The 13,975-nt window shown below is 36.9% G+C and overlaps 1 protein-coding gene across 4 annotated transcripts in view; it reads left to right on the top strand.

The window, feature by feature from the left end:
- The window catches only part of nos1 (nitric oxide synthase 1 (neuronal)), a gene marked incomplete at its 3' end in the record, with an annotated part of 38,191 nt that overhangs the window by 5,740 nt on the left and 18,476 nt on the right, over positions 1-13,975 (top strand). For all 4 annotated transcript variants that reach the window (XM_082555780.1, XM_082555783.1, XM_082555782.1 and 1 more), the window contains 5 exons: positions 881-983; positions 4,460-4,597; positions 11,488-11,633; positions 11,934-12,096; positions 12,286-12,377. In XM_082555780.1, coding sequence (XP_082411906.1) covers positions 881-983; positions 4,460-4,597; positions 11,488-11,633; positions 11,934-12,096; positions 12,286-12,377 — 642 coding nt within the window. The remainder of the gene's footprint in view (positions 1-880; positions 984-4,459; positions 4,598-11,487; positions 11,634-11,933; positions 12,097-12,285; positions 12,378-13,975) is intronic.

Consider the following 13,975-nt stretch of genomic DNA (forward strand, 5'->3'; position numbering starts at 1 on the left):
GAAAGTAGGAGGCACAATGTGCGTGGGCGCTTTCGATTGGAGGAACGCAAACTTGAAATCACACAAAGACGACTTTGGTCTCATATGGTTTGCAAGAGCGGCAGCTCAGGGATATCCCTTCCCCCCTTTCTCATTCAATCTCTTAGGATTAGATAGTTACAGCTCACAGAGAGCTCTCACTGTTCATATGTTTTTTTCTTTTATCTCTGATGAATAACAGCCGTTCATACTGTAGGGCTATTTACTGAAAGAAAAACAGATCTGCGGTCAGTCACCTTGATTCACCATCTGTTTATGCATCTCTGTGTCTGATTTTCGATTCAGGAAAACACTTAAATCTGTATTTTCTTACTATTACACACACAAACAGTTTAGGCTGTAGAATTGAACTAGTAATAAACACATGAATTTCTAAACAAAGACCACATAGGCAAGAGATGCTAAACGGATGTTTTTTCACTACCACTTATTTGCATGAACTTGCAAAGTATTTTCAGTTCAATTTAACAACTTAAAAGTAGCAGAAACACTTTTGAAATGAACTTAAAATCTGTGTTTTCAGTGTAAAAGTTTAGTCACATAAATGTGTCTGACTGAAGCGGTGAGCTATGCCTGTCTTTGTGCACCCACTATGTTCTGAACAGAGAAATTCCTTCGTGGGTGTGCAGAGCTTTTAAAAATTGTACAGGGTTTCCTTATTTAACAGTATTTTAGAGTGTCTACAGATCCTCTTTTTTTTGTTCGTTCTTTGCGAAACGGAATGCTTGTTTGATGTGTATGTGTATGCATGTCTTGGATGAGGTTTTAAATTAAAATGAAAGATTAGTTTGCACCAGATGCGAGTTTATACACCTGACAGAAAATTGTATCTGACTTCTAGGGACCTTGGCGTGGGAAATGGCACATCCCCACAGCTGGTGCCAGATAATGACAGAATGCTGGAAAACATGCCGGTGGTGCTTAACAATGCTGACACTGACAAGGTAAAGTGAAACAAATTCCCAGCCCTTGAAATGATTTAGAGTGAAAGAAAGCAGGTGTAAGCATAAGTTTTTCATCTATACTTTGATAGATCAAGAATTTGGAAAATAAACCTTTTTGTGTTCCCTGTGTGTTCGAGTCTTCCTGTGCAGGCTTGGTTAGTTCAGCTGTGTAATGCATGTAAATCTGTGACTGCCTTTATGGTTCTGTGCCCTTAAAACAATCATCCACAGTGTTCTATGGTCCCATGCATTCACAAACTGAGCATGCACATCCATGTTCTTTTTACATTGTGCAAAGCCTTTGCTTAAGATCCTATCACCTAGACATTAGATCCAACCATCAGCAAGATTGTGCAGCATTAAACCCAGATTATGCCTTCTACACAGAAGGATCTGGCCACAGGTCTAAATGTCAGCGATAGGGATAGTAATCTGCACATGGTTATCCCACTTCAAGGCCCCATCAATGAGACAGGATGGCCTAATGAATGCGTGCAGCTGCTGATCTGTCTCGCACCATCAAATGTGACCCCTCTTAAATTGATCCATCCTCTCAGACCTCCACAAGAGAGAGTGTTAATGTGGATGCTTGAGAGAATATATGTATGAGAGGGTTAGAAAGTGGGAGGGAGGGGAGATATGGATGGTGCTTGATAACAGAGTAGAAATGTTTAATGGAGTAAGAAGCCATATGTCTTTCATTGTCGTGTGTAGTTGCTAAAGTTGAGGAAGCCTATTTGCCTGTGAGAATGTGTGTTTGGGAACTGGAATCAATGTGTGTCCAGTATATGTGCACTTACTCATGCAGCAGGAACCTCCCCTGCAGGCGTTTTGCTAGACACTCATACTAACTTTGATGGCTCCCTGCTTAGTACTTAATGTGACAGACTCAAGTACAACAATAAGTTCATTATAAACACAAAAGTTAAATAGTTTCAGAAAATGGAGATGATTTTTTCCCCTTTTTGACTACAAAGATTTTAAGTGACACATTGATGCCCTGCAAATTAGTTTTCTCACTTTGGTGAAGGATTTTCCATGTGTCTCTCACTTAAGCTTCTGCATAATTTAATGTGTAATAAGCTGACTGAAAAGGCAAGGTGGTGGGATGTTCTCTCATATTCAACCGTCTAGTGATTTATGGAGTCACCAACTCTGATACTCCACTGAAAACAGAAAATATGCCTCTGTGCTTCCTTTTTTTGCACATTATGGCTTAATCATCACTGAAGAAGGCATCAGTTGTCAAATCAGAAATGTATTTGTCTTCAAAATCTAAAATATAGAACATATCTCTTCTCTCAAACTCTCAATTTCATTCATTTCTCTATTCATATCTACATCTGTCCTGTGCGCTTCATCTTGATTTCCCATCAGAGGGTTTTGTTTGGGTGGGTGGGGAACTTTACTGCATAACCACATTTACCAGAAAATGATTATGCCCCATTATGAAATCATTTTCATCTAATTAGCTTCAATTATCTTAATTTCTAGCACCATGGATCCTCCCTTCTGACATAACCACACCTTATTCTTGATATTGAGGGCTCAGGATTTAAAATAAGAGATAAGTCTGTGTGTAATATCTTGGGGAGGACTGGGTCATTTAAACAGATAAAGCATGATACATGCACCAGCAAATGCTTTTTTGACATTAGGCACTGGAACATATTATTTATGCAGTTTTGCCATTCAAAATACTTGTGGTGCCAACAATATTATCAGTTGAAGACTGTAATAGCAGCTGTTGCTAGCAGATTTTATCAATAAACTGCAGACTTTGGATGTAAATCCAGTTTTCTTTATTTTTTTGTTTTATTCTTCTTTATTTTGTTTTGCTGCTTATCACCCTCAAGTCTAACAAAGACTTAGGCAGACCTTCACTGGATTAAAACAAAACGAGATTAAGCCTTTCTTCTATTCCCTCCGATGAGAAATGTTTATGTCATATCAGACTTAGAGTGCTGATTTATTCATGAAAGTGGCCCGTTTCACATGTTCCCACACCAAACTGGGCAAAAATGCACTTTCATGATGTGGTTTGAGATTCTCACTCCAAACTATGTTTAAATTAACAGATAGCAAAACTTGCAACCAGATTATGGGAAGAGCAAAAGGAAACACCATCCCTTAAGTGTCTTAAGACCACTGGCTATGGTGTGATTATGTTTTAGGTTGTATTATCTTTGCATTTGTAAACAGTGACCATCTTTGTACAGTACATTGGGTCATAACAAGGATGACAATGGGCTAGTCTTAGGCAATCACTTTTTCCCCTTACCTAACTTGAGCTGTTACAATCAAATAAACAAACAAACGCATAAAATAATTCATTTTACCTGGAAGTTAAACATGTAGGGAGAATTATTCTAAAAGGATCTTGATGGCAGAAAAAACCCACATCTATACTGTATTTAGCGATTGTTCAAAGAAACGCGGTTCTCTGAAACTTGCAGATAGCGATAAAAAATAAAAATAAAATGAAATAAATGTAAATGCCAAAGCTATCTTCCAGCCCGTGAGCAACAAGCCTTACATTCAAATGATACACAACTTTTATTTCTTTTTTAAGTCAGAAAGGCTTAATTTTTCCACATCTGAAATACTTTGCCTGTTTGATGTGCATTCTCCTTATGGTACAATGATCTTTCATCTTATCCACAACCTCACGTCATATCTGAGGTGCTCGGCGGGGGTTATTGTTGTTCGAGCATTAAACACACTACTTGTGCGTGTAAAATCAGATTCTATTCACTCCTTCCTACAGTTTGAGAGGACATCAAATGACAGTGAGACCCCACAAGTGTGACACTGTCGGTATTCATTGCTCCAGCAAGCATGCAAGCAAGTATTTCAAAAGCTGCACCACTGTTTGACTAACAAAGCTGTGGAAGATGATGAAAGAGCTTCCAAGGTGTGCAATTGATTACTCTGATCTTTGGCAATCATTTGCTGCCTTCTCCAGGAGCTCTTACAGTTGGCTTTGGGGTTAAATTGCAGCCATTCATCAGTCAATAGCTACAGTACTGGAAAACCATGTGAGCCTAGAGTTAGCTTGCCATCAACCTGCTGTTAAATGCTGATTGCCTTTATTCTGGAGAGAAATGGAGAAAGGAAAGAATGCAGATGGTTTCTGTGCATAGGCCTGAGTGAGAGAGACATAAGCACAATCACAAATCAATATTCCTTGAGAACAAAGGGCTGAGGTTCACTGAGGCAGCCAGTTGAAATGCTTTCAGATATTTCACATAGTATCCTTACGTCAAACTCTCATGTCCAACTTTATGCACTCAAATCCATTTCCTGGCAGTGGGAGGTCTGCGTCACTTTTCAACTTACTTCGGTATGACTCCCAGTTATAAACAATCTATCCAGTTTCCACCAAAAGTATTACCAAGGCCAGAACATATTAGACAGTTAAAGTACAAGGGTCTGAAGAAATGAGTCATGTGTGAATGTCTCTGTGTTTTTTACAGCCTCCAGCTGAGGGCAGGACCTCACCCAGTAAGTCACTGCAGAATGGCAGCCCTTCCAAATGCCCCCGCTTTATAAAGATTAAGAACTGGGAGACTGGCACCATCTACAGTGACACACTCCACCACAGCTCCAGCAAGGTAAGACAATTAAAACTCACCTGAAGAAAAGATCCTTAGGATCACAGAGATCAAGGAGCCTGCTATAGCATCTGTGTTTGTCACAGAAAACCATCCTAGCAAGGGTGAGAAAGATTTGGATTATTCAATTATGTAGTATGCTGTTTCTTCACATTCTAAATCCCTTTACTGAATAAGAAAGATTAGAACTACTGGCAAAAAGAAACACCTGTATGATGCAATCTTAATGCAATGCAATATTGTGTTTATATTCTTTATTTTATTTTATTTTTTTAGTGTTGAAACCTGCAAGTAGTGATGCATATAGTACAATTTTTCTAAATCACATCTTCCCATAATCTTCAGCCTGTTGTACTTTTAGACAAATAAACTATATTCGCTTTACGGCTGACATCTCTTAAGCAAAAGAACAAAAGCAAACTCCTAAAAGCTGAAACATGAAAAAGTGTTTGGCTTTTATGCTTGAAAAATGTTTTGAGACTATGTGCAATCAAATGGAGTTCTGTCTCACAAAACAAACTGCTTAATTCTCCCGAAACAACCACAGAGTTTAATAAAGAGTGTATTCATTATTGAATTGAATCACAATGTACTGGGGGTTTTCATTGTCACGAAATATGGTGAATACTGATAACAAGTTTAAAAAGAGAGTGTGTGACAAGATTCTGTAAACACAAAGGTTAATACAAGATTTAATAATTTTATCAGCTATAACAAGAAATATAGTTGTGATTTTGCATTTGTTGACATATCACAAAAGGGGGAAACAGATTGGTTTTCCACAGCTTTTATACTGTAAGCTGACTAACAAAGTTGACAGATGTCTGTGACTTAAATGGTAATCTTGAAGGCACTGATGAACATAAAGTACAGTGTCTTGGTTGACTGAATATGCATTTAGCCTGCAGACTTACCAACACATAATCTGCAAGTCAAGTAGATTGGAAAACAATAGCACAGCATGGCGTCTGCCTTTTCGCTGCTTCTCGCTAACCATTCATACATTAGTAGAATCCTGTCTGAACTGTTGGTGATTCAGCTCATTAGAATTAAGCAGGAAATCAGGGGGGTTAGGTAAATCTAGGTGAAGCTTATTAAACAATTAATTCTTCAGACCGAAAAACAACATATCACTGGCACAGCCTACCGTATTGGGACAGCTCACATGGTCAGATAGTGACTCACGTAGTCATGACTCGATGACTCAGCATTTTCAGAAGAGAGTGCTGGGAAATTAAATACGTAATGTTTAGTGGATATTTTTGTCCAAAATGCTGATACATTCATGAATCAGTAACATGAGTGGCTCAAGAAAACCAATTCATTCATCCCTTTATCAACCATCTGCAGCTGCTTTAATAAACATTACTAATGAAAGGCATTAAGTGATACATTAGGATTCATAAAATCAGTAGATGTACCTTTAATACTCATCGTGAGATGTGAATATTGAACAGAAAATGATGATTTCTGCTTTGAGCTAATGCCTAACCTCAGCATGATAACTGACTCGGAAAGCCATTGTTGAAGCGAGTTTAATGCAGTGTATCATACAGCACTGATTAAATGGCATGATCACAAAGTGTGTCAGTAGTTTTCCAGGTGTGATCATTTCACATAACATTTTCACAGGTGTGATGTGATCAGTAGGCTAACTTGAAGGCAAAAATGCGGCAAATCCAATGGTGCAACAGAGAGTTCACCCTCAGCCACAACAAGTTTTAAAAATTCAAGGAATAAAATAAAAAATAAAAGAAACTTGTAAAGTAAAAGAAACTTGGCAAACAGGTGGATCTTAGGCCTCTGAAGGTTCTTATCTATATCATATATTCTGATGTTGTCAAGTTGCCTAGAAACCCTATAGCAGCGGGCTAAGATTAACCTTTTCCATCCACCTGTAACATATCAGAAAAAGTTTTTTTATTTGACAACAATAGCATCACATTCAGAGCCACAAAACTTGAATTACACATGATATATTATGACACCATCACTTTTCCCAGCAAAACCCCACAACTGGACTACAAAACATCTGTATAGTAGAACAGAGCTTGAGCATCACAGGCGAACCACAATAATTGACAAAAATTATATAATAATGTATTACATTTAAAAAGCTACTATAAATGCTATAAGATCGAAACTGGAGATTATTTTTGTGGTTTTGAGAATTTGTTATCAAGAAATGCTGATTATTGGTTGAAAACAAAGAAACAAAACAAAAGTCTGCACTATTAATGGCTAATCTTTTCTTGCTCCATCAATCTGCTCTGATTCCCTCTCTACATAGACTCTGGAGCTCTGTGATAACATTGCACTCTTCTTTTCGTCTCCCAAATAAGAAATAATTAATCATTTTTGAGAAGTAATAAATTCAGAAATTCTCTTAATTGTTCAAGGACAAAAGCTGTGCACATATTCAATATAATATTTATCAAAACTCATAATGAGGCACTAATTCTCTCATTATAAAAATGTTAATTGGGTCCATCAATAATGGAGTGTTTGGAAAACTGCAGCAATAAAACCTGTGTTTAATTTTGGTGATCACATGACTACTAGTAATTTCAAATCAGTAATTATCTTTCCTGTAGTATAAAAATTAACACTGGAATTGACCTTTGAACAGATCATCTTTTCTTACTTCTCACTCATTGCAATTTGGTGTCTTTGGTTTGCATTCAAAAATATTAACGCCGAATTGGGCAAGTGAACCATGGCTGTGAACTTGATTTAATGAAATCTTTAAATACAATTAATCATCAAGTTTTCAAAGATTAAAATTCCATCTTATGTAAATGAATGAATAAAATATTTTCTTACAAATTGAAAGAAAATAATAACAAAACTTCACAAATAGTTAATGATAAATTTGGAGTTCCTCAAGGTTCAAGTTAGGGTTCTCTGTTGTTTAGCTTTTATGTTCATGATGATAAACTGACACTTGTCCATCTACTTCCCACACATGTGCTGATGACACGGTTAACATGTCATTAAAAAGTGCCCCTTTCGACATTTTATCTTCTTTTTGTTTTCAGTTTTTTTAGGTTTGTTGTTGTTGTTTTTTACATGGCAGTTTTCAGTACAGTTTTCAAATGATTGTTTCATTTATTAAGTGTCACAAAATCCTGAAATCAGAAACGAGGCAAACACGTTTTAAAATAATGCACATGGGTAGATTTCTGTGACTACACGAAGTCAGTAAAAATATGTGGTTATTTTTCTCCAGACAGTTTATCAGTTTATCAGACAAATTCAATCTAACTGTAGGAGGGAGAAGACAATATTTAAACAACTAGGTGTCATAACAGATCCACTGCTTACATTTAAAGCACAAGTTTTCAAAAATGTGAATGGAGTCCATTTTAAACATATTAGGAGTGATTTAACTACAAAGGGCTCAGAGGTGTACATGAGTGTTATGGTTTTTCTGTCAGATGAAGTATTGTCTTACCAGCTGGACAAGTAGGATCACATTACAGTCAGTAAATACTATTTAGGATGATTCTGCAAAGATCAAAAATGAAATTCAAATCATAACAGTAAAACTGAAACAAAAATGCTTTTTATTAAAATAGGAACAACATGATTAAACTGACTGCTGTTTTACTGGTGTGTTTGCTTCCAGTGAACCATGTTTTCATTTGTCAATGTAAGGGATTTGAGCCTCCATGGAGGCTTATTCAAGTCAGTCTGAAGCCATTGTGCATCTTTTATAACTATTGCTTTCCCTTACATTTCCATCAGAACATTGTTTACTAAGTAGCTGAATATTGCATCACAATAAAACATCTAAGCACAAGAGCTCAAATTCATGTTGGGCTTTCCTAATGTCTAATGATTTCCTAACTGTGACTGTCATGTTTCGAGGGAGCAGTGAACTCAAAAAGACTGTGGAAGCTGCACCAGATGTATATAAAGCATGCAGACCAAACTGACCACAGTATCAGCATTTCAATGCATGCTTCATTCCAGATACAGAATTTGAAACGCTCATGGTGTATCAAACACAGTTGGATAGCACCACCAAAATGAATGCACCCTGACGAAGAAGAAGCACTCCATTCTTGAGCGACATGCTTCCCGCATTTTTGCATCTTTGTGGAGAATGATTCATACAGCAACAGGATAATAAGCCCAAACACACATAAAAAGCTTTGTTAGAGTACAAAGGACAATGAAGACCTGGAAGTGGTGACTATCATGTACTTTACCATTTATAGGGGTATTTAAAGACTGAGAGAAAGCCTGTACCAGATTCAGTGTATCATGTCTTTACTGAGGTCCTATGATGGTTTCCCTTGTTTTCTGCCAGTGTACTTACTGATAAATATAGCTTTATACCATTTCAAATAACAATGTCAGTGTATTTGCAAAAAATCACTTTCTTATCCACTCTGTATGACATCTGCATGATTTCATGGGGATGTGAAAGATTGGCATACTTAATGCCATAAGACTTGAGATTCATGAGTATCTTTCAGTGATTCAATGTGTCACAAAGCTGATATTGTTATTAATGAAAAACTGTGCTGCAAACCTAATGCAACACATTATCTTTACTGGTGTTCTTGGACTTTAGGACCTAAAACAGTGAGGTGGTAGGGTGGCTCTAATTGGTATATAAGATAACCTCTAAATAGTTTGAGGATAATACCTCAGAAAGCCTCAGCTATGCAAAGACTAAGGTTTGTAGCTTGAACCCATCCGCTGGAACGTTGAAGACAATATCATTACACTGCTAAGCAAGACACAAATAGGCAAAGTTCTTCATGTTACTCGTGCACGGGAGAAACCGGACAGAGCGCCGTCCCTTCGCTTGACCCCAGTTGCTCTCGTCCGTCCTCCCATAACACTGTCCTTTTATTGAGGTTACATGAATATGCATAGGTTCATTAACATACGACGTCTACATACAAACAAAGAGTACCTTGCCTGTGTGTGTGTGTGTGTGTGTGTGTGTGTGTGTGTGTGTGTGTGTGTGTGTGTGCTATCCATTTTCCTAAACTGCTCGGTCCACCTATTTTGTTTTCTATTTTGTCATGCAGCTAAAGTTTCCTCCTCTAGTTAGTAAGCCAGTCTACCAAACACAAGGTGAGCTGTGCTGTTTAAGTATTCACCCTTCAAAACACTGCAGCCATTTGTAAACAGCAACCGGCAGCCTAATTACTTTGGTGACTTATCGAACAGGCTGTCACATGCATCCCAATGAATGGTCTGTAATAGCATTTTCAGATTTATTGTATATCACAGACTCTGCTGTATTCGTGGATGATCCGTCTTTTTCGAAAAGGACAGCTGGCTGGCATGAATGCCTAAAGCAGGATGAGGAGCGGACGTGCTGGAGCACAAGTGATTCCTTTGTTTTATTTTTAACATTCTGTGTTTTAATCATCAGTTTTCTTATTCTCCTCTTACCTTCCACATCCATCATCGTACTTTAACCACCACCTTTTTTGTTTTTTAGTCTTATTTCTGTTGTCTTTTTGTTTTGTTAATTATCTTTTCTTCAACCTCCTTATAATTATACGTACTTTGCTTTTTTTATAGCTCTTCCTGAGTTTCTCTCTCAACTCCTTTTCACATTTTCCCTTTTCTTGATTTACTGTGATGTTGTTTGTGCAGTTCAACAGAATTTTTTTTCCTTTTTCTGCTCTTGCGGAGTGACGTCTTAGGTTAGTTGGAAGGGTCAAAGTTTTTGGGGGGGCACACTGTTGGTGCATGTCTGAGTGTTTGGACAGTGTAAGTGGGTGGCTCAGTGTAACAAGCCAATTTTAGCACTGCAAGGGTCACTGTCAAATTTCCTCTTCAACTGCACGCCTGTGCTATCATTTCTGTCGTGAGCTTTTGCTCACTCATTCGTTTTCTCTCTAAGCTGGTGACGGCAAACCAAAGTGACAGCTGACTTCAACTTTAATCACATTAAAGTTACCAAACAAGGTTGCTATGAGCAATTTTCTCCTTGCATCTGCCTGTTTCACTGTCTTTCGTTCTTTTTTTTTAATCTTTCCTCCTTATTCTGTCTTCCTGTCTCAGCTTAGTGGAACGATACCAATCTATGACTCACCGACTTACTCATTCATTAACATGCGTGCCAGCCATGTGTGAGTGATATTGTGAAAGAAATGTAACAGTTACAATCTTTCTATGCATTAAGTGTCCAGGAATTGTGAAGAAATTATCTTTATTTGAATCAAGTAGAATATGATCATAACCATGATATAACAAATACCTGGTGAGTGGATGTAATTTACCAAAGCCATGTTGCTTTGTATATTAAAAGGTTAGGAGTAGGTCTTAATAATAATTAAAACAATAACTACAATCTAATGGCAATTATTGGTAAGAAAGTTTTGAGGTAAATGTGCCTGTCAACAGAATTAGCATGTTTTATGGTGTTACTGTCTTGAGTTCTTATAACTGAAATTACAACTGTTTTACACAAAGCCAAAGTTAAAAGACCAAGAAAAGAATTTTAAATGTGCATGCAAAATTACAGTCCTTTAGTTCTGTTTCATATCAAGTAACACAAAATTCTGCCTTTTAATGATGTTCTTAGTTTGTATACAAACACAAAACAAAGATCGATGCTGAACATGTTTTGCGAGTGAGCGGAATGTTTCGAGGAGAGTGAAAGATAAGAAGTAAAAGAAAATAACCACCTGGTTATGCACACAATCAAGATGATTTAAGCCATTAAAAGCTAGGTTCTTGTTTATCAGTTTTGGAAAGTAAGATATATTGATATACAAAACCATAAAATGAAGCCAGTTGTTATTCTCTCCACACTCATGCTTTGTATGTTGACAAATTAAAGGAGGTTAAATTAAAAATAATAATACATTCATCCAAATCCCTCTCTAATCTGTGCATGTTACTTTTCTTTTCAGATGCCAATCTGTTCTGAAAATGTGTGCCTTGGCTCTGTGGTGATGCCCAACCAGCACATCCGCAAACCAGATGAAGTCCGAACTAAAGAAGAGCTTCTTCCACTGGCCACCGATTTCATAGACCAGTACTATACCTCTATCAAAAGGCAAGCAAACTGTGTGATACCTAGACAGAGTTTAAGTCTCAGAGCATGTACCAACGCAAACAAAATTCTGTGAAACAGGAGAAATAATAGCAATTTCTTATGATGTTGTGCTCTTTAGGTTATTTGTGTCTTTTTATTCTTATAGTACTATATAGTGTATTCTTTATTCTAGTCAAAACAATATGCAGAACAGAGTAATTCCATACAGGACTGACTGAAACCTAGACAGAGACACATCATTAGGCCAAAAGAAGATATGTACCTGATCTTTTATTTTATGATACCCTGTCCTGTCAACAGGTATGGATCTAAAGCCCACGTGGACAGGCTGGAGGAGGTGACCAAGGAGATAGAAGCTTCAGGAACTTATCAACTCAAAGATACTGAACTGATTTATGGAGCCAAGCATGCCTGGAGAAATGCTGCCAGATGTGTGGGAAGGATTCAGTGGTCCAAACTACAGGTAATTTCAGAATGCCTGAAATCCATGAATGCTGTTGTCTAAGATTTGTGCTGTTAATGTTTTTTTCTGACAGCTTGTCAATTAATGTAGACAGTTATATAGATGGATACATCTCTGCCAACATTTAGATGTTTTCCTATTATGCACTCATAATACTTCAGACTTCTTGTTTTTATATTTGCTTTTCAGGTTTTTGATGCCAGAGACTGCACAACAGCCCATGGAATGTACAACTACATTTGTAACCACATTAAGTACGCCACCAACAAAGGGAATCTGAGGTAAACACATACATATAGTGCAAAGTGCTCAGCTCTTTTCTCAAGCCTTCTTTTCCTTTATTGTCTTTTCTTTGATTTGGTACTGCTCGCCATGTATTCCTTCCACTGCACTTGTTCCTCTCTCCATGTGTTGCCCCCATCACGCCACTCTTTCTCTGACTACCCTAACTTGACCCACTGTCCCATCTGTCAGCATTCTCTCTTAACGCTGTATCTGACACTATCTGCAGCCTGTCTATCTATTTGTCAGCATCTCAGCACCAATTATTGCCCTGTTGGTAAAGTGCCAGACCTTACTAACAAGCAGTCATTTGTCAGACCTGCAAAGCCTCACTCACTTTCTGCCAAGTCCTAATCACATGTGACACCTCACATTTACTTCTTGGATGATGGATAGCTTCTGACTCATTACTACACTTAGCCTGGCCTAGGGAAGTCAACTCAGATATGCATGCTGAAAAGAGCCATTATAATATCCAATCCACAGCTCTCTGGATGGCTGGCTTTAATATAAATGGCCACAGATTCAGAAATAGGAATATAATTATCACATGGTGAATTGAAAAAAATAACTTGGTTCTAAATAACTCCAAAAAAATTATCATATAATAGTATCTTATTTTATTTTTATAAAAAATACTGTGCTCTTGTATGATACTCTTGGTCTACATACTGATAATATTATATAAAAAGTAGCACTGTACAAGGTAACAAGGTTTAAAAAGGTTGCAAATAAACAAAACATTTCATGTTTCTGAATATCTACCATTTTTCTAAAAACTCTATATAGTCATAAACTATTTATTAATCCTTTCAATATTAGAAGAGGAAGAGAGCTCACACATTTTAATTACTGGCCTTAAACCTGTCAATTATTCATTAGTAAGGAACTTATCAGCTGTTTAGAAATACTTATTAATAACTGTAATAACTCCTTTACATAATAGTGATAACTTTATAAAGAAAAAGATCATTTTAAAATGTATCATTACTTATGAAATGCAGATGTCAAATGGATCTGTGCCAAAATTACTTAACACAGGAAAACGTTGTCATATACTGTAAAATTAGCACATGTATGTTAAGTTTTCTTATACAACTCTTGGCTTTATTTAGTTCTACACTTTATATAATTAAAGTAATTGGAAATTAAAAATGCAGACTTTATATTACTGATTATTATTTAATGATTGCATCCTTTGATTAGACCAAGACTGGAACAAAGGTGTACAGATGGTAAAATCAATAAATAAATCAGGTTTCTGTCCTGGACAAGACCCCAGTTGTACGGCAAAAAAGCAATAGAAATCATTATCCAAGTCAACAAAACAAACAAGGTGGAAGACTGAGGTGACAGAGGAAGCAAAATCTCAAGAATGCAGAATTTACTCCTGATTATATAATTTATATCACCTCTTTTTCAACAATAAAGCAACTCCTGTTAAAAGAAGTCAGGTAGGCAGCTAAACTTGAAAAATGAACAAGTAAAACATTGGGGTCACTGGGAGATAATAATATTTTGTTTCTATATGTTACTTTAACAGTACAGCTGACACCTTACAAGGCTGTACAAGGCTTAATGTTGTACAGATGATGAT

The sequence above is a fragment of the Aulonocara stuartgranti genome (assembly GCF_965226115.1).
Source record: "Aulonocara stuartgranti genome assembly, chromosome: 12".
In the NCBI taxonomy this organism is placed as follows: Eukaryota; Metazoa; Chordata; class Actinopteri; order Cichliformes; family Cichlidae; genus Aulonocara; species Aulonocara stuartgranti.